At 48.8% G+C, this 21,475-nt stretch overlaps 1 protein-coding gene and 2 non-coding genes across 3 annotated transcripts; all 3 read left to right on the forward strand.

The window, feature by feature from the left end:
- Positions 1–4,288: 4,288 nt before the first annotated feature.
- LOC147527883 (olfactory receptor 10A7-like) lies at positions 4,289–5,272 on the forward strand. The gene has a single exon (XM_086620498.1). The coding sequence runs from the start codon at positions 4,289–4,291 to the stop codon at positions 5,270–5,272; it is 984 nt and encodes a 327-aa protein (XP_086476624.1).
- A 5,605-nt stretch (positions 5,273–10,877) lies between these two features.
- On the forward strand, positions 10,878–10,949 carry TRNAM-CAU (transfer RNA methionine (anticodon CAU)). The gene has a single exon. It is a non-coding gene; the product is annotated as a tRNA-Met (tRNA).
- Positions 10,950–12,639: 1,690 nt separating this feature from the next.
- TRNAG-UCC (transfer RNA glycine (anticodon UCC)) lies at positions 12,640–12,711 on the forward strand. Its single transcript has one exon. It is a non-coding gene; the product is annotated as a tRNA-Gly (tRNA).
- Positions 12,712–21,475: the final 8,764 nt, after the last annotated feature.

Here is a 21,475-nt window from a genome sequence, read left to right on the forward strand (position 1 = left end):
CGCTCCTTAGTACAAGAGAGACATGGACATACTGGAGAGTACAGCAAACAGCCACCAAGATGGTGAAGAGACTGGAACACCTCACATATGAGGAAAGGCTGGGAGATCTGGGACTGTTCAGCCTGGAGAAGAGAAGGCTCAGGGAGATCTTATTAATGCGTATCAGGGAGTAAAGAAGAAGGAGTCAGGCTCTTTTCAGTGGTGCCCCGTGCCAGGACCAGAGCCAAAGGGCACAAACTGAAACACAGCAGGTTCTTTCTGAACATCAGGAAATGTTTTTTTACTGTGAGGATGACTGAGCACTGGCACAGGTTGCCCAGGGAGGTTATGGAGTCTCCCTCCTCAGAGATATTCAAAAGCAGTCTGGACATGGTCCTGGGAATCTGGCTCTAGATGACCCTGCTTGAGCAGGGGAGGATTGGACGAGGTGATCTCCAGAAATCCCTTCCATCCTCAACCATTCTGTCATTTTGTGATTCTGTGATATTGTCTACCTTGATTTCTTTGTTCCAGTTGCGCACCAGGCTACCCTTGCTGACACCAGTGTACTTGCTCATGATTTATGTCTTTCTACTTATTATTTTTATGGATCCATTTGTGATTGTCCCATAATAGATATTGTGAGGTTTCCAGAGAAATATGCTTTCAATTTTCTATGTGCAGATGATTTTTTTTTTCCTGGGTGAATAAAAAAACCCAGCAAGGAGCAATGGGAAGTTCTGATCTAACTAGAACAGATTTAAACAACCAGTACAATAAAAACAAAGTAGTAGAGAAAGGATATTTGGTAAAATAAAAAAATAATTGAGCTCAACATTAATGTTTTAATTTTATTTTTATGTTTTTAGCATTATTAGAATATATTCTGTGTATTTTTTCCCTTTAAGGAAAGCAATTTTCGAAATAATAAAAAAGGCCTTTCAAGAAGCAGAGGTAAGTTAATTTTGAAAATGAATCATAGAATCATAGAATATCTCAAGTTGGAAGGGAGCCATAAAGATCATCAAGTCCAACTCCCTGCTCCCTGGAGGACTACCCAAAACTCAGCCATATGACTAAGAGCATGAAGAACCTTTTCCTAATGTCCAACCTGAACTTGCCCTGGCTCAGCTTCATTCCGTTTACCCACATCCTATTGCTGGTCACTAGAGAGAGGAGATTGACACCTCTCCCTCCTCTGCCCCTGCTTAAGGAAGTTGTAGACTGTGATGAGGTCATTCCTCAGCCTTCTCTTCTCCAGGCTGAACAAACCAAGTGGCCTCAACTGCTCCTTCCAAGTCTTGCCCTCGAGGCCTTTCATCATCTTGTTTGCCCTCCTCTGGACACACTCAACAAACAACAGTTTGATGTCCTTCTTATATTAGAGATGCCCGAAACTGCACACAGGACTCGAGGTGGGGTTGTATCAGTGCAGTGCAGAGTGGGACAATCACCTGCCTCGACCAGCTAGCTACTCTGTGCTTGAGGTACCCCAGGCCATGGTTTGCCCTTTTGGCTGCCAGGGCACACTGTTGACTCCTACTCAATTTGCCATCAACCCAATCCCCAGATCTCTTTTCGTGAGGCCGCTCTCCAGCCTCTCATCCCCCAGTTTGTACGTAAAACCAGGATTACCCTGCCCAGCTAGAGAATCTTGAACTTGCTTTCATTAAATTCCATACAGTTGATGATTGCCCGGATCTCTAGTCTGTCCAGTTCTCTCTGTAAGGCCTCTCTACCCTCAAGGGAGCCCACAGGTCCTCCTAGTTTAGTATCAATGAATGGCCTAAATATGTATCTGGAAAAAAAACCTAGGATAAAATACTTAGTTTTTCTAACACTGGTTAGGGTGAAGGAGACAACCAAATAGTTGCCTCATTTGGTCATGTTTTTTTCATTTATTTAAGCTAATAGATTTATTTCCCTCTTTACAACTCCATACTTTCTTGGTGATTTTGCTACTCATAGAAAAAATATCTCAGTTTCTCCTCCAAGAAGGAGGAGTTCAGAGAGAAATAAATAATGCAAACTGTCTAACTAACAACCACATCATGTGCGACTTTGAAAATCTAGAATGCAGAAATCTACTTCTTATCTAGTAAGGATTAATTCGTAACTAGCTGAGAGAAAGATATTTTCTTGGAATTTATCTCATGGATGAGATGAATCATTCCTTTGGAATCCTACTGGGAGCACATGAAAATTCAAATACCTCCACCCGTTAGCTCTAGGAGCCTTTGGAATCAGAGAGGAGATGCTGCCTCTGGCAGAGGAAAGCAAAAGGATTTTTTTTCTTCTTTTGTTTTTCTCCCTATTCATATTTTTTCTTACCCTCTGCCTTTGGAATTATCGCCCCTGCTGAAGAGAGAGAGAAAATTCTACCAGTTTTAGAAACATAAGGTAACATTTCAATTTCTATTCCTCATTCTAGTTGGTTTGTAAGGCAAAACCAAAACATGAGTGTGTTTCCATGGTTCATTTTTTTACTTGGAGCCTGGAGCTGCTATTACGATATACTAGAGGAATCTATCCCACCTACCTTTAGGCACTGGCAATGCAGATTTTTACGTCTGAATTACTCACTCGCTCATCTGAGAGAAATAGGAACCTCCATGGCATCAGCAATTTGTGTTATTTTAGATCTCTATGCTGGAGACACATTCATTACACTGACAGTATACTTGCTTATTTCTATTGTCTACAGAAATCTTTGGCAACTGTAGCTGCCTATTTTGCTGATAAACGTGTTGAACAAATGAACAACAGTGTCTATACTTTCTCGTCTCCTCATTTTCTCTTTCATCATTGCTGAGGAAAAGGAAAAGGCATTTTCAGAAATCCTGGAAACCTAAAGACTCCAAAATCTTAAGCGATTTGATCATTGTCAGTGATGCAGTTTGACTGCTGTGTAGGTAGCGAGAGTCTTCCTTCATCTGTGGATGGAAACCAAAATCCTCCTGGGCATAGAGATCTCTTCACAGAGTCTAAGCAATTTATTTCTCATTATTAGTTTGGAATTTTTGTTACACATCTGTGTGTGTGTGTATATATCTATATCTATATCTATATCTATATCTATATCTATATCTATATCTATATCTATATCTATATCTATATCTATATCTATATCTATATCTATATCTATATCTATATCTATATTCTCATCTCATGCACATGACACCTGAAGAGAAAATGTCGACCCTCAGAGTACTCTTAGTGAGCCTAAGAGTAAAACTAGACTCCCGTTGTTGTGGGCCAGATTACCTCAATCCCAATGGTGTACATACAGAAAAAAACGTGCCTTTCAAAAATCAGCCAAGTATATTTTGGCTGAAACAGTCCAGGAAGTTTCCCAGACATATAATTCTGCTAGCAGATCTGATGGGATGATCAATTCCCAAGTAATGGCAGCAAGGTGTAGATGCTGGCCAACACTTTTTTGTGGGCAGTTGTTTGTATGCTGAGCATCTTCTTACTCCCCAGAGCTTATCTGAAATGAAAACTCAGAATTTGGATTTTACAGGATTTGATGAAACAGAAGTAAGTGCATGAAGACTTTTATTAATTTAAACTTGTTTAGGTTGCGATTGTACTTTTGCAGGATTGACAATGAAAATAACGTAGGTAGATCACTTCTGCTTGAGTCAAACCAGTAGGTGGAAAGCAACAGGATCTCCATATCACCTAGCTTAGAGCACCATTAATAAACGAATTTCAGTTAATTCCAGCTATCCAAAAATTTGGCCATCGTATTACTCACTTCATTATTAATGATACTGGCAATCCTGGTAACCTTGGACATCCATCTTAGAAGGAAAGAAATTATGCTTCTGTCTCCTGCTATATTTCTCGTCATTAAATATCGAGTGATTCTAAGATGATCAGCTCACGTTTAGATGTCTATAGACATTTAGATGCTGATGTTAACTGAGAGACATCCAGCCCATCCAAAGTGAAATTCTGCTGTCTCGTCATAAACGCCACTCTTAGGCTAAGGTGACTGCCCTTTGGAGGTATCCACTTCTTTCTGTATAAAATAAGCACAGAATGGTTATTTGAAATTTGTTTGTCCATCTACTGTTCACCTAATTTAGGGAGGTGGAATCCCAGCCCATGACTGTTAAAGATGATCTTGTACAGGTTTGCCAGCTGAGGTTTTTTGAACTGGGGTCTCTGTGGTATCCAATCCGAGTTTCACCTCAGGTTTTAAACGCCATTTTACTTGCAACTGGAGCTATTTCTGAGCTCACAAGTCTGTCCCAAGCTACTAATGCTTTTGTAGTGTCCGGGTTATTTTTTGTCTTTTAGGATGGGACCTGCTGAGGAAACGAAGCTGGGAAACCAAACTATCGCTACTCACTTCTTACTTTTGGGGTTTGCTTTCCAAGGCAAGATGCAGCTCCTATTTTTCACACTGATTTCCATCATGTTCCTGGCCATCTTGATAGGGAACTCTCTGATTGTTGTGATCGCAACCATCGACCGTGTTCTACACATGCCCATGTACTACTTCCTAAAGAATCTTGCCTTGATAGAGATTTGCTACAGCCTGAGCATTGTCCCCAGGATGCTTGCGATTCTGCTGGTGAAGAGAAAAACGATTTCCTTCACAGCTTGCGCCTTGCAGCTCAACTCTGTTATTCTTTTTGTCACCTGTGAGTGTTTCCTCTTGGGTGCAATGGCTTATGACCGGCAAGTGGCAATATGCCACCCGTTGCATTATGCCACCACAATGAACAGGGATCGCTGCTTCAAGATGGCTATCGGGTCTTGGCTGTCTGGTGTCCCTGTGGCTCTGGGCTTCACCACATGGTTATTTACCCTGCCCTTCTGTGGGAGGAACGGGATCGACCATTTCTTCTGTGATGTTTCTCCTGTGCTGAAGCTGGTGTGTGCAGACACAGCCTTGTTTGAACTACTGATTTTTATCGCTATTGTCATAATAGTGATGATTCCTTTCTCTCTGATAGCCATCTCTTACCTTCGCATTATCCATGCTGTTCTTCAGATACCCTCAGCTGCAGGCCAGAGGAGGGCCTTTTCCACCTGTGCAGCTCACCTGGTGGTAGTGACTCTTTTCTACAGCACAACTGGCATCGTCCACCTGCGACCCAAGTCCAGCCTCTCATCCAGCACCAAGAAAATGGTTTCTTTGTCTTACACCGTTGTCACCCCCATGCTCAACCCCATCATCTACAGCCTGAGGAATCAGGAAGTCAAGCAAAGCCTGAGGAGATGCATTGACAAGTGGCTACTTAGGAAGCAGATGGCCGTATTTTCTCCGTCCAGGTGATGGATTCCTTGTAGCTGCACAGAGCATAAGTGTTTCCCTAGTAAAGAGAAATTAATGGAATTTGTGAATGAGGTGAAATGCCTTTCAAAAAGGTCTGTGCCATTTTAGCAATCTTTTCCTGTTAAATCCAGAAAATGCCTGGCCTTGTTTTGCTCAGTATATCAGAATAAATTTTAGTTGTTGCAACTCTGTCCTTGCAAGCAATTCAGTAAGGCTGACTCAGTGTAGGAATATTGCAAAAGCGGTTTATAAAATTCTTGTCCTCCCCCATGGTTATACCTCTATGTCCACAAGTATATAAAGTCACTGGCTGGGGAAAAAATAAGTTTGGTTTCCTCTCAATCAAAGTAAAAGTGGTGGCCCGAAACTTCCCCTATCCCCTCCCCCTCTCCCCGAAAAAAACTCAACCCACACTTCAATAATGAGTTGAGATAAGAAAAAAGTTAGCACCTTTCAACTGGAGGGGACGAGCTGTGTCTCCTGGAAGTGTCCTTCCTACTGATGGGAGGGACGGGATTCAAGTCTAGACTTGATCTGATTTTATTCCCTCGCTGAACAAAGATCTCTTTCCCAAACTAGTTAGAACTTGCTCACTTTAAAACAGAAAGGATGAACTGAAACATTGCCAGGTAGCTGCAGTAGCTTTATTTAATTCCCTTCTCATGTAGGCTGAAAGCAAGCTATGGGAGGGGATTGTTTCTCAACTCGTTGAACCTAATACTTTCTATCTGGTTCTTTTTCTGGCTTGCCAGGTGGAGTGTTCATTAAAGCAAAATGTGACTTGTGCTTTCATTTTCTCTCTGCTTATTTTGATCTAGCCTCAACCCCAATTCCGCTCTTGCTTATCTCCAAGCGGCATTTTCTCTTCCAATTTGTGTGATTAATACCTAATTTACATCACTGTCTCTTAGACCAGAAGTACCAGAAGCACTCTACTACAAATACAAAAGGACAATACTACAATTCCTGGAGTATTAGGTGTACGCAGTGAGGTTTTGGTCATGGAAAACTGCAGTTCACAGCCCACGCTAGAGCAGGTTTATCGGAAGGACTACATCCCCCAGAGAGGACCCACACTGCCGAAGGGGAAAAGCACGAGGAGGAAGGAGTTGCCGAGGCACGCTGTTACGAACCGACCACAGCTCTCCGTTCCTCATCCCCTGCACAGAACTTTTTCATCTTCTTTTCTCCTCCTTTCCTGTCCTGTTGAGGAGGGGCATGAGAGAACAGCTGGGTGGGAGTCTGGCTGCAGGCCAAGGTCAATGCACCACGAGTAGTGTAAGTTACTAGTTTTGGTAAAAGAAGATTTTGGGAATAAGAATCAGACAAAACGGGAAAGAAAAAGAGAAGTATGGGGTAGAAGAATGACATATATTAATGCAACATATAATAATGATGATAATAATAATGACATATATTAATATTAATGACATATATTAATGATATAATATAATGACATATATTAATGAGTAGTCACGGGCCATGAAACAAAGCTAGAAACGGCAGTGTAAACATAGCCCATACGGTGAAAAAACTCAACACCTTTGCAAGGATACAGGGAAAGGCAGCGCCTGCCAGCTGCTTTAGGGATATCTCGTCAAAGACCTTTCTCGATGTGACAAGGGATGATAAGAAAGGGAGGAAGTGATGAACAAGAACTTTCAGGGACACAAATTTGACCATCAAATGACAAGGGAGACAGTGAGGAGAACCCAACCTGGTCAATCAATGACCCAATGAAGGGGAAACAGGGAGGAACAAAGGAAGGGTAGACAGAAAAAGGTATAAGATGGGTTGGTCACATGTAAAATAGGGCCAGCCTATTTTACATGTAAATTTGTCTGGCTGAGCCCTGCACCTCATCTCCCCAGTCTGTCCCATCATCTTACATCTTCTCGTTAAATCTTTTCTCAGCCACTGATTAGACCTGCGTGTCCGTGAGCGAGAACCGGTACCCACTACCGGAGTCAGACTGGGGGTGTGGATGCCCTGTGGCCTGTGGTGTCAGCTGCTGCAGTGAGTCAGGTCATAGAAGGAGAATGATTGAAAAATCATCCTTCTGTCTTAATCTTAGAGTGGTATGTAGGGCAGCCAGATCTCTCTATTGCTCCCGCATTTAGTGTGGGTGACTGTTTTGCTTCAGAAAGGATACCAGAAGCCCTTGGTGTGGGCTCCCCTGGCTCAAACAAGAAAGGAAGTACACGGAAGGTGGAAACAGGGACAGGCAAACCAGAAGGAATATAGACCATGCAGGGATGGAGTTAACAAAGCCAGCACTCAGCTGGAGTTGGAGCTAGTAAGGTATTGGAAGGGCAAGAACAACAGTTTCTAGATGTACATTGACAGCAGAAGGAAGGCTAAGGAAAATCTAAGTCCACTGGTCAACAAGCAGCAGACCTCATGACCCAGGACACAGAAAAGGCTGAAGTATGCAATGCCTTTTTTGCCTTATGTTTCACTGAGAAGGTCTGTCTTCAGTGTCCCCAGTTCCTTAAGCCTGTTAGCAGAGCATGTGGGAGTGAAGCAGCACGAGCAGGATGAGAAGACACAGCCAGAGCACTTTGGTCAATTGTACTCATAAAAGTTGATAAGACTGGATGGGAAGCACCCAGGCGTGTTGAAGGAACTGATACTGTCCCACACGACATCCTTGTCTCTAAACTGGAAAGACATGGTTTTGAGGGATGGACCACTCGGTGGATAAGGAATTGGCTGGATGGTCACACTCAAAGAGTTGTGGTCAACGGTTCAATGTCCACGTGGAGGCCAGTGATGAGTGGTGTTCCTCAGGGGTCAGTACTGGGACCGGTGCTGTTTAACATCTTTGTTGGTGACATGGACAGTGGGATCGAGAGCACCCTCAGCAAGTTTGCAGATGACACCAAGTTGTGTGGTGTTGTGGACACGCTGGAGGGAAGGGATGCCATCCAGAGGGACCTTGACAGGCTGGAGAGGTGGGCCTGTGAGAACCTCATGAAGTTCAACAAGGCCAAGTGCAAGGTCCTGCACGCGGGTCGGGGCAATCCCAAGCACAAGTACAGGCTGGGCGGAGAATGGATTGAGAGCAGCCCTGGTTGATGAGAAGTTCAACATGAGCCGACAACGTGCGCTGGCAGTCCAGAAAGCCGACCATATCCTGGGTTGCATCCAAAGCAGCGTGGCCAGCACGTCGAGGGAGGGGATTCTGCCTCTGTGCTCTGCTCTTGTGAGACCCCACCTGGAATACTGCATTCAGCTTTGGGGTCCCCGACACAAGAAGGACATGGAGCTGTTGGAGTGGGTCCAGAGGAGGGGCACAAAAATGACCCGAGGGCTGGAGCACCTCTCCTCTGAAGACAGGCTGAGAGAGTTGGGGTTGTTCACTCTGGAGAAAAGAAGGCTCCGGAGTGATCTTCTAGCAGCCTTCCAGTACCTGAAGGGGGCTTACAAGAAAGCTGGAGAGGAACTTTTTATGAGGACGTCTAGTGACAGGACAAAGAGCAATGGCTTCAAACTGAAAGAGGGGAGATTTCGATTAGATACAAAGAAGAAATTTTTTACAATGAGAGTGGTGAACCACTTGAACCGATTGCCCAGAGGAGTTGTGGCTGCCCCATCCCTGGACGTGTTCACGGCCAGGCTGGACGAGGCTTTGAGATACCTGGTGTGGTGGAAGGTGTCCCTGCCAATGGCAGGGGGGTTGGAACTGGATGATCTTTGAGGTCTCTTCCAACCCAAACCATTCTGTGATTCTATGATTATTTCTCTTTGCAGTTCACTGTTTTGCCCAAATATAAACATAGTATAAGCTTATTTATCAAAATGTAACTTACATATTAAAAAACAAATAATGAAAGAGGAGCGAGCATCTTTCTGTAAAGATAATTGCCAGTCCAACCTGTCTCCCTTTTCATGTCTGGTACAAGCACGTGCAATACATTTCTCCAAAACAAAATCATGGACATTAGGTGCAAGAACTTGGAAGACTGAGACTTGAGGAAGTTCACAAGCAAGGCTGGAGGAGACCAAAATTTGAGCCTTGTCACACGAAAATAAGACAATCAGCTACACATTAGTCCTGTCTTACAAGGTTTCTCCGGAGTTTTGTGTTTCCTTTTCATCCTTGAAGTCATATATGGAGGAGAAAGCAGAAGTGTCTTTAAGAAGTCATGGTTCCATAGACGTCAGTGAATCTCTGACAGTGCAGAGCACGCTGTGGCTGCTTGTTGTACGCAGGAGCATACCTCTACACAGAGGCCTTTGTCAGCAAGCCTTCAGACAATTCCCTGAAGGATCCTGTCTCTGGACAGGTGACTGCAGGACTGACTTTTTTTTCTCTCTTGCCATGTTAAACTGTGCTCTCATGATTTTAGACAATTCTGAGAGTTCTGTGGCCCAGTAGTTTCAGCACTGAGCTGGAAAACAAAGTCTTTGAAAATGTGAGCAAATTATCCGAGTTGCAGATAGATAGCGAGGGCTTTATGCGTGCTGGTCATGCCGTTTTGCGGGAGGCAGCATAGGCCAGAAGGACGGTATCCAACAACGATAATCTCTCTTACAAGCCCTGCACAGATTTTGTGCACGGGGCAGGAGCAGGGTGGTGCTGTGACTCAAGCCCAGCAGAAGCTTCAACAATGGCTATTGCTTCTTTTCTCGTATCTAATGAAGGAGATGAGGAGAGGTAACAAAGATGGGAGGAAGCCAGATCCTACAGATCCTTCAGTGCCTGAATTCACAGCACGTAGAATCAAGATGCCTAACATGGTGAGTGCTCTTCTGGGTGCAGTTTAGCGGACCAAAGCTGTAGGTGTCATTGAGCTGTCCGTGCCATCGTGACCTAAACGGTCACCTGGCCTGCAGTCGCGTACAGGCTGTGACTGTGTGTTTGTAGGATTCTGCAATACGCGTGGACACGGCGGCTTTATCCTCAACATTTCTCTATTACGGATTACCAGAAATACCACTAGCAAGTCTAGCTATGATTAGTAAAGCAAATATCTATATCTCAAGCTATTACAAATTATTCTCAGCAATCAATACTATAGCAGCAATCAATAATTATGTCAATAAATAGTAGCGACGATCAGTAACAGTGACAATAACAGCATCAGTCAATAACAGAAGCAAAAAATATCTATAATCTTAGAGGTTACTACAAAGTTATTGCTGGTAAAATGAACTTATCAATAATATAACAGGAGATAGACTTATGACAGGTCACTTGTAGGCACCTATATGGCAGCAAGAGCATTAAACCAATGTCATCAGTTGGCCAAGCTGTCCCAAAGAGTAGGAGAGAGCGATCTGGGAAGGGGATGCAAGCAGCCCAGAAGCGGGAAGACAAAGCACACCGACTGCGGAAGTGAGTGCAGAGGGGGACCAACTAAAACAGCAGTCTCCCTTCAGAAGTTCTGGCCATCATGGACCTTGGGGTGAGGCAGGTGTCCGTGTGAAGGGTGGAAAATCTTGTAGACAATCCATGCAGAGAACTGAAGTTCTTTAGGAAAAGAGTGTGCAGAGCACAGGCAGGAGGAAGGGAAAGCAGCATGAGTGCAAGCCCTGTTGCTGGCAGTGCCCGGGAGCGTATGGCAGCACGGTGGGAGGTCTGAGGGGGGGCTGTTAACAGAGCAGAGTGGCGCAGCGGAAGCGTGCTGGGCCCATAACCCAGAGGTCGATGGATCGAAACCATCCTCTGCTACTCCGTTTTCTTTTTTCCCACCACTCACTCCAGCGGCAGCAGCTGCTGCCTCTCCCTTGCATCTTTCAGCCAGTTCGTAACTGCACTGCTGCGCCCCCGCTCTCTGCGCACCCATGGCCACGGCTCTCCCTCACCCTCAGCCCCTTCTCTCTGCCACTGCCACCTTCTCCTCTGCTTTCTCAGCAGCCAGCACTCCCACAGTGTCCCTCAGCAAGGCAGGCTGTTGTGTGGAGCAGCAGGCACGGCACAGAACAGCACAGCACAGCAGAGCCTCACCCCACAGGGCAGTGGCTGTCCTGGGGACAGAGGTGTTTCTCTTTTCCCATCACGCAGCTCAATCCCCAAGTGCCCAGCCATGGGTGGGGACCTCCAGGGCCCTGCAGGTGGGGAGGAGGACAAGGCTGGTGCTAGTTTTTTGGGGAAACACCAGTGTGATTGGCTGGAAGACCTGAGAGCTTTCTTTGTCCTTGCCTGCTGCCTTGCCCACTCGAAGGCCCAGCCAGGAGCAGAGCTGTGCAGGTATTCCCAGTGGGCACTGCATTGGCCACGTGTGACTGAGGTGTTGGTAGTGGAGGGGAGAGGGGGTGCTGCAGGGTGGCCTCTGTGAGAAGAGGTAAGGGGCTGCCCTGTGCCAGACACAGCTGATTCCACCTTCACAGCAGACCCACCGCAGGGCACAGCCGAAGTACCAGCAGTGTTTGAGGCCCTTACAAAAATATAGTCCAGAAAGAGTAGAAAAAGCCATACAGAGAGAGGAGAAAGGGAAAAAAAAAAAAAGGGTGAGGAAGAGCAGAGGGAAAATGCATCCTCCCTGTGTCATGTGGGTTGTTAGAGGAGTCTAGAGTGAAGGAGTGCAGTTGAGCCTGGGTAAGAGGGAGGAAAGGTGGTGGTTTAGGTTTGCCTTTTTTTTTTTTTTTCCCCTCACTACGTGAATATATTTGAATTGGTAATAAATTGATTTCCCCAAGCTGAGTCTGTTTCTTCTAGAACAGTTTTTGCTAAGCCATGTTCTTGTGTTCTGATGCATGAGCTTCGTCACGGTGTTTTCAGCGCCCTGCAGTACACTGCAGGTGCACGGCAGGCGCACTGCAGGTGCAGTGAAGGTGCAGAAAAGAGTGAGCAGCCGTGTGGGTGTTTGTCTGTGCTTCTAGCAGCACAGGCAGACAGAGGCAAACACAGCTACAGCCGCACAGTGCGTGCCCAGCTGTCCCGGGTGTGAAGGCAGATGAGGAGCGGCAGCATTAGCAGGAGCCGCAGAGGCGGCAGCAGCAGCAGCAGCAGCAGCAGCGAGAGAGGGGTGAAAAAGTGCGTCAGCGTGATGGTTTCTTTGTGTGTGTGTGCTTCGGTGCGGGGCTGGGTGTTGGGCAGAGCCCCGCTGCGTGGGTCCGTCGGAGCCTGGTGTGCAGCCAAGGCGTGTGCAGCATCGACGGGTGGAGCTGAGTGGCGCTTTGTCCAGTGCGCCGGTCCGCAGGTGGTCAGTCCCTGGTGGTGAGGGGCCGTATGGATCTTTCGGGGCATGTTGAGATCTCCGAGGTCCCGTGGGAGCGCCGTAGAAAGAGCCGCAGTGTGTAGGAGGCTGAGGTGCTGTTTGTGTGCGGGGGGCTGTGAGGAGGAGAGCGCGCGGTCCGTGCGGGAGCGGGAGGCAGCGAGTGCGTGAAGTGCAGGCTCAGAGGGGCGGCGCGTGCGCGGCGCGTTGGTGGTATAGTGGTGAGCATAGCTGCCTTCCAAGCAGTTGACCCGGGTTCGATTCCCGGCCAACGCAGCGCCCTTTTGTTTCGCGCGGTTCCACGCAGCGCCTGAGGCAGCGCGAGCGCAGCGCTGCTGCCCAACCGCCCGCTCGGCTTCCGCGGGAAGTGCAGCTTCCGGCGGGAAGGAAGCGAGGAGCGCTGCCCCGCCTCTGCCAGCGCCGCCGGCAGCTCTGCTTCCGCACAGCTGCGGGCAGCACCTCCGCGTTCGGCAACCCGAGCGTGTGCTCCTGGTCCCGGTGCTGCTGGGTCCCAGCAGGACAGACACAAGTCTTGTGAGCTCGTGTGTGCAACCGCCAGCTGTTGTCTTCAGAGCAGCCCAGAGGCGGGGTGCTGCGGCTGTAGCCCGGGGTGACAGGCAACAGCCTCTGCTCCGGTCCTTTATTCCCCGCTGTGATACACTCGGGTTTTTTGGGCAGGCCTTGTCTCTGTTCCTGCTTCTCCCCAGTTTCTCTCCCACAGATCATAGAATCACAGAATGGTTTGGGTTGGAAGGGACCTCAAATATCATCTAGTTCCAACCCCCCTGCCATGGGCAGGGACACCCTCCACTACACCAGGTTGCCCAAAGCCTCATCCAGCCTGGCCTTGAACACTGCCAGGGATGGGGCAGCCACAACTTCTCTGGGCAACCCGTTCCAGTGCCTCACCACCCTCTGAGTGAAAAATTTCTTCCTTAGATCTAATCTAAATCTCCCCGCTTTCAGTCTAAAGCCATTGCCCCTTGTCCTGTCACTACACACCCTTGTCCAAAGCCCCTCTCCAGCTTTCCTGTAGCCCCTTTAGGTACTGGAAGGCTGCAATAAGATCACCCCGGAGCCTTCTCCAGGCTGAACAGCCCCAACTCTCTCAGCCTGTCTTCATAGCAGAGGTGCTCCAGCCCTCTGACCATCTTCGTGACCCTCATCTGGACTCGTTCCAGTAGCTCCATGTCCTTCTTGTGCTGGGGACTCCAGAGCTGAACTCAGTATTCCAGGTGGGGTCTCACCAGAGCAGAGCAGAGCAGAGGGGCAGAATCCCCTCCCTCGCCCTGCTGCCCACGCTGCTTTGGATGCAGCCCAGGACACGGTTGGCTTTCTGGGCTGCCAGCTCACAGTGCCGGCTCATGCTGAGCTTCTCATCCACCAGCACTCCCAAGTCCTTTTCCTCAGGGCTGCTCTCGATCCATTCTCCGCCCAGCCTGTTCTTGTGCTTGGGATTGCCCCGACCCACGTGCAGGACCTTGCACTTGGCCTTGTTGAACTTCATGAGGTTCTCACAGGCCCACCTCTCCAGCCTGTCAAGGTCCCTCTGGATGGCATCTCTTCCCTCCAGCGTGTCCACAACACCACACAACTTGGTGTCATCTGCAAACTTGCTGAGGGTGCTCTCGATCCCACTGTCCATGTCTCCAACAAAGATGTTAAACAGCACCGGTCCCAGTACTGACCCCTGAGGAACACCACTCGTCACTGGCCTCCACGTGGACATTGAACCGTTGACCACAACTCTTTGAGTGCGACCATCCAGCCAATTCCTTATCCACCGAGTGGTCCATCCCTCAAAACCATGTCTTTCCAGTTTAGAGACAAGGATGTCGTGTGGGACAGTATCAAATGCTTTGGATAAGTCCAGGTACACAATGTCAGTTGCTCTTCCCCTATCCACCAATGCTGTAGCCTCATCATAGAAGGCCACCAAATTAGTCAGGCAGGATTTGCCCTTAGTGAAGCCATGTTGGCTGTCACCAGTCACCTCCTTATTTTCCATGTGCCTTAGCATTGTTGCCAGGAGGATCTGCTCCATGATCTTGCCGGGCACAGAGGAGAGACTGGCCTGTAGTTCCCTGGGTCTTCTTTTTTTTCCCTTTTTAAAAATGGGGACTGTATTTCCCCTCTTCCGGTCATTGGGAACTTCACCAGATTGCCACGACTTCTGAAATATGATGGACAGCGGCTTAGCAACTTCATCTGCCAGCTCCCTCAGGACCCGTGGATGCACCTCATCAGGTCCCATGGATTTGTCCACCTTCAGGTTCTTTAGATGGTCTCGAACCTGATCTTCTCCTACAGTGGGCGGTTCTTCATTCTGCCAGTCCCTGCCTTTGCCTTCTGTGGCTTGGGCTGTGCCGCTGGAGCTCTTGCCAGTGAAGACAGAGGCAAAGAAATCATTGAGAACCTCAGCCTTCTCCATATCCCGGATAGCCAGGTCCCATGTTTCCTTCTGGGGAGGGCCTACATTTTCCCTAGATCTCTTTTTATCACTGACATATCAATAGAAGCTTTTCTTGTTGCCCTTGATGTGCCTGGCCAGATTTAACTCTATCAGGGCTTTAGCTTTCCTAACCTGATCTCTGGTTGCTCGGACAATCTCTCTGTATTCTTCCCAGGCTACCTGTCCTTGCTTCCGCCCTCTATAGGCCTTCTTTTTGTGTCCGAGTTGGTCCAGGAGCTCCTTGTTCATCCATGCAGGCCTCCTAGTGTTCCTACCTGACTTTCTCTTTGTTGGGGTGCACCGCTCCTGAGCTTGCAGGAGGTGATCCTTGAATATTAACCAGCTTTCTTGTGCCCCTCTTCCCTTCAGGGCTTCATCCCATTGTACTCTAGCGAGGAGATCCCTGAAGAGGCCAAAGTCTGCTCTCCTGAAACCCAGGGTAGTGAGCCTGCTGTGCACCCTGCTTGCTTCCCTATGTATCTTGAATTCCACCGTTTCATGATCACTGCAGCCAAGGCTGTCCTTGAGCATCACGTTGCCCACCAGCCCTTCTTTGTTGGTGAGAACAAGGTCCAGCAAAGCACCTCTCCTCATTGGTTCCTCTGCCACTTGGAGAAGGGAGTTATCATCCATGCATTCCAGGAACCTCCTGGATTGCCTATGCCCTGCTGTGTTGTCCTTCCAACAGATATCGGGGTGGTTGAAGTCCCCCATGAGGACCATGAGGATCCCAGATGAGGGTGCTGATGAGAAATGCTGAGACAGTGTCAGCTTCTTGGGGCCCTGGAGGACACTCTGCTGAGACCAGTGTATTCTGACTGCCCACGTGGCTCCAGGCTGGGCACCTCGCTGTAGTGTTGTTACAGGAGCCAGAGAAGAGGGATTTTTGGTCTGGCCCAGAGCTGGACCTGCTGCTGTGGCTGGTTGTGCCTGGCAAGGAAAGTATGCTGCTGTGGCAGGGTAAAGATCGAGAACGTCTAGGTGGGGACCAAGGCACATTGCGTACCTTCATGAGGCCAGGGACGCAATTAGAGGGTACAGTGGGAGGATGCTCGTTCTTTATATAATGTCTCAAAGTCACACTGGAGGGAATTTGCTCCCTATCCTCCTCCAAAGTTTCCACCTCTCCAGGGCTGGCCAGTCAAAGGTGGAGTTTCATCCCCTCCAGAGGGGATGCTGGTACGTACAAAGCCTGTGTTCAGAGCACAGCGTTAATTCCTCTGTAGCAGTCTTTCCTGAAAACAGACTCTGGTACACACTGTAACTCGGTTTGAAATACTCTGCTTAACCATCAAGACTACATGTGTTGGAGACCCTACACCCCAGGCCCATGTGCAGGGCCGCTGACCAATCTTGTCCAGGCTCTGGCATTGCAGAGACATCCTGAAGTGTACTAGAATTGCGTATAGCAATGTTTTGGTAACTAAGAGCTGAGGCATCCTCATTTCTCTTTCATCTTATAGCCCGTGGGCCATCGGAAACACAAGAAGTGACTCACAGCTAGACTCTTTACCTCAAGGGGGTGAAGCTTCTCAAGTCTCTGATCCCAGGGTTCCTTAAGGGGGAAAAAAACCCAAAAATCTTCTTTGCTGTGCTGACATTTGAAAACCATTCTGGACAGTGGTGTTGTATGGAGGCTTTAGGTTGGCTCAGTATTTACGGACTCCCACTCTGTTGTCATCAATGAAACAAGAAGATGGAGTTACGAAGAGGGGGATCATGATTGTGCATGATCTATTCCGTATTGCAATGCCCACCCTAACCTCATCTTGCAGTCACACTGCCTATATCCAGAACCGAAAACCAGTGCTTTCTTCCTTTCCACTCTATATACATCCCCTGGATTTTATTTGCACACCACCAATGAAAGAGAGAAATGTCATGACTGTTTTTCACATGATTTTTAAGAAAAACAATCAAGAGGACCTATCAAAAGGTCTGTCCTAACATTCACATCAGAATTATTTGGACACTGGTCGTTGACCACCTTCACAGTAAAATAGGGTTATTGCGTGTGGCAATATACACGTCTTGTATTTCCACCTGCAGCCACTGTTACTTGCCCTCTCACTGGGCACATCTGACAAGAAGATGGCTCTCTCTTCTTTATCCTGCCTATCCGCCCTCCCAACCCAGATGTTTGCAGACGTGGATAAGATGCCCCCTCAGCCTTCCCTTCCCCAGGCTAACCAACCCCAGCTCTCTCAGCACGTCCTTGTATGATGGATATGCCAAAGTCCATAATCACCTCAGTGCCCCTTTGGCAGGGCTGACAGAGCCCCTGGCTGTGCAGAGGTGGGAATAAGCCCCACGGTGACACCAGACGAGTCCTTATAAGGGCACCTGGCATGCAGACGTAGAGGTTTCTTGTGGAAGAGGGATATTTGGCAGAAGGCTTTCTACTTGCTGCTGGGTGCGGATTAGACCAAGAGAGAAAGCAGAAGCCATGGCATTCAGGCAGAGGAAGACATGCACCTGCACCAAAGTGCGTGCACCTGAAGCACCAATGACTGCTCAGAGGTTTTGGTGGAGCAGCATTGAGGAGAGAAATGCATCATCTACGAGATGATGATGCAACACAGGATATTCCTTTGTGCTTGGCTGCATGCTTGCATGTAGGAGGTCTTGCTTTTCTGATGAGCAGCTTAGGTGCTTTTTGTCTCCAGAACACCTCTGAGCAGCAGGGTGCATCAGCAAAAGGAAAGGAGGTATAAACCTGACTACCAAATGCCAGGACTCTGGCTGATATTCAGGCTCAGAAAGGCAACTTGTCCCTTTTTATTTCTGAAGGCGCCCTCCACAACTCGGCTGAGCATGCGCATCCATTTTTTCCTGCCACCTCAGGAGTGTTTCTATCTGTGATGGTTTGATGGGGGGGGGGTTCTGGTGGCAGCAGAGGGAATTTGCTCCACCAGATTAGACTCCCATTCCCCCTCGGGGTTGAGCCAATCGGCGCCTCTGCGAATTGCCCTGTTTAAGTTGGGACAAAGGAACTGGAAAGGTGTGCTTTTGCCCAGGAGCGAGGAGAAGGGAGGAGGGCACTGCCCCGGCTCCCGGCTGGGCGGCTGCCGTGCCGGGCCAGCGCCATCTGCTGAGGATGGCGGCGGCAGAGCTGCTTGGGGAATTCGGGGAGCACCCCATTCCCGGGGTGCCCGCTGGGCTGAGTTCACCCAGTGAGGACTGAGATCTGAGAGAAACGGCCACACAGACACCAGGTCAGTGAAGATGGAATGGGACAAGTTGTGCCGGAGCTGAGTTTCTCCTGTAATCGGTGGCGAGATGGCAGGCAGCGCCCCTGCAGCCAGGATGGATTCGGTGGAGCAGAGACCCGCTCGCAGCCCGTGGAGAAGCCCACATCGGGGAAGAGATGCCTGAGCCTGAGAGAGGTCGTGGAGCATGGGATGCATGACAAGTAACTGTTAATAACGGAGCATGGGATGCACGACAAGGTAGTGAGGAATCTAGAGTCCGTGGGACGACCCACGCCGAAGCAAGTGGCCAGTACTCCCTACAAATCCGAGACTGTGGTAAAGCTTGCACTGGAGCAATCCGATGGGGAAGGATTGCGTCCTGCGGGTAGGACTCACACTGGAGGAGTTTGTGGATTTTCCTCGTGAGTAGGGGATCCACTGGAGCAAGGGAAAATGGTGTAAGGACTCCTCTTCCTTTAAGAAAGGAGTGGCAGTAACAACATGGATGAACTGACCTGCACTCTCCCATTCCCTGTCCCCCTGCGCCGCTGGGGGGAGGAGGTAGAGCCGGGAAGAAAAGGAAGGGGGGAAAGGGGGAAGGTGTCGGTATTAAGATCTGGCTTTGTTTCTTTTTTTATCCTCTCAAGTAACCGGTGTTGTTTCTCTTTGTCTTTTTAAGTAACTGTGAATAAATTGCTTTGCTTTAAGAAAGCCGAGTCTGTTTTGCCTAGGACCATGGTTGGTGGGTGCTCCCTCTCTGTTCTTGTCTTGACCCCTTTTTCTCCCCTCCACTTTACTGGGGAAGGAGAGAGAGAGCATCTGTGTGGAGTTTAGTTGCCGGATCGACCTAAACCACGACACTATCTCAGCCCAGTTCATAAGCCTGCTTCTGTCATCATAGAATCAAAGAATAGTGTGGGTTGGAAGAGACCTTTGAAGGTCATCTAGTCCATTCCCCCCGCAGTGAGCAGGGACATTTTCAACCTCATCCAGCCAGATCTTGAATGTTTCCCAGAATGGGACATCTACCATCTCTGTGGGCAACCTGTTCCAGTGTTTCACCACTCTCATTGTGAAACATCTCCTTATATCTAGTCTAAATCTACTCTTTTCGTTTAAAAACCATTACCCCTTGTCATATGGCAACATTACCCCTTGTCCTATCAAAACAGGCCCTGCTAAAATGTTTGTCCTCATCTTTTCTGTAGGCCCCCTTTTAGTACTGAAAGGCTCCAACAAAATCTCCCCGGAGTCTTCTCTTCTCCAGGCTGAACAACCCCAACTCTCTGCCTGTCTTCATAGGAGAGGTGCTCCAGCCCTCGCATCATCTTTGTGCCCCTCCTCTAGACCCACTCCAAAAACTCCATGTTGTGTTGATAGCCCCAGATGTGAAGGCAGTACTCCAGGTGGGGCCTCTTCAGAGCAGAGCAGAGGGGCAGAATCACCTCCCTGTCCTCTGCCAGGGAATCTTCAGGGCAGGCAGTGAAAAGTCACTGCTTCTTCAGCGGAAATGCAAGAACCAATGGGGACACAGGGAGAAGAAATGAGATCATTTCTTGAATGCTTTCAGTGACAGGACTCAAGGGTGACCCTGAGAAATACCACAGGTCTGTGATCATCAGGTTACAGACTCATGCTCTGTTTCTCTGCTTCCTTATTTTGGTGCTCTGGTATCAGTTCAGGAATCTAGGGATTCAGTTCACAACTAGGGATAACCTCAGTACAAAGGCCAGTGCTCTTCCTTGCAGAGCAGGTGGCTGACAAAGGGAGGAGAAGAACAAACCACCACAAGTCTCCAGCTATGCTGGACAAAGTTTTTAATGAGAAGGAGAAAATGCAGTGGCACAGAACAGAGAGCAAGAAACATAACTGCAGAGATCAGGGAAGCCCAGAGAATGGCCCATTTCCCAAGGACAAGCTCCACATAAAGTGCTTAAACTACCCTGTTCTGCTCTACCTGGTGAAAATCGCAGCCCATCAAGAGCAGTCTCTAATTCCCACAGCCTCCCAGCATCAGTAGGAGGTTCAGCAAAACAGAAGAGAACAAGCCCTTTCTCAAGGAGCTCAGAGCAAAGCAGAGCCAGAGGAGATACGGAGAGTCCTGCTGTGCAGTGAGGAAGAGCGGGCACAGGTCCTTTCTGCCAGGTGGTATGTGGACACTCAGCCTGTTTTCAAGCCACAGCCACACTTCTGCTGCTGCAGGGTCCTTCTTTTTGTTGCTTCTCTGAAAAGGATGATCCACTGGTTTCAGCAGTTAAAACTATATTGGGGTGGGGGAGGCAGACAGAGCCCTGACCCCCCCAGACCGAAGGAGCCCCCTGAAGAGATGGGAACACCCCCGACACTGAGGGAGCTCCCAACAGCAGCTGACAGAGACGATCCCACGGCTGTGCTCTGAGGGAAAGAGGTGAGGATGGGGCCTGGCAGGGTCACCACCACTGGGGAGGCTTCGATGGCCACCGTCGAGTCAGCGCAGCGGGCGACACAGGGCTCGCTGCAGCTGCTGGCAAGTGGGGTTGGGCCAGAGGTGCCGCAGGGATGTGGGGGACAAGGTCTGAAGCAAGACATCTCTGGGTGAGGGAGGCAAAGCTGAAACACAGAGCAGAGAGAAAACACAGACCCCAACATCACCCTATCGTTTCTTCAGCTCCTTCCCTCACTCTTTGCTGCCCTGCATCTCCATTTCTAGCTCAGTGTCCAAAACAGGCCTGAAGCTTGTCTTGCTAACACGCACAACAGGTGTGACATCTCACTGTAAGGCTAGATTTGAAGGACCTGGAGCAAAGATGTGCCTAAGTGGCTCCTTATTTCACCAAGACCTTCTCCTGCATTTCCCAGTGCAATAGCACGGGTGAAGATCGGTGCATTTATCCCAGCACAAATAGGCTGGGATGAACAGGTGTCTCAGAAATCACCTCCTAGAAACACTCACTGTGCCTACAGCTCCCACAGCACTCATCGTGCTGTCTGAGTGGCACAGCACAGAAAGGCTGATCCACTGTGGAGACAGGACCCAGCACAGTGGGTTTAGAGCACCTGTGCAAAAACTGATCCTACCCATCTCCAGAAAAAAAATTGCTGTGTTGAAGGCGGCCCTGGATGCCCTTGGCCATTTGGTTCGAGACCATCTGCTGCAGGTGCACATTCTTGTGGGCAGACCTCCCTGCAGCTGATCCCCATTCATCTCATTCTGCTTCTTGAAAGGACCCCCTCTTCCCAGCCCTCCCCAGCCACCCCCATTGAAAGAGAAAGAGGTCAGAACTGTTCAACAGCTCTATTGCATGGCCAAGCTGAGGCAGCCCAAGTATCAACCTGAGCAGTCCCCAGGAGAGCAGTTCAGCCCACAGGGAGACATGGAGCGGACTCAGGCTTACCTCGTTCCTCGAGGAAAGGGAGG

The sequence above is a fragment of the Tauraco erythrolophus genome, chromosome 14 (genome assembly GCF_009769465.1).
Source record: "Tauraco erythrolophus isolate bTauEry1 chromosome 14, bTauEry1.pri, whole genome shotgun sequence".
NCBI classification, from domain to species: Eukaryota; Metazoa; Chordata; class Aves; order Musophagiformes; family Musophagidae; genus Tauraco; species Tauraco erythrolophus.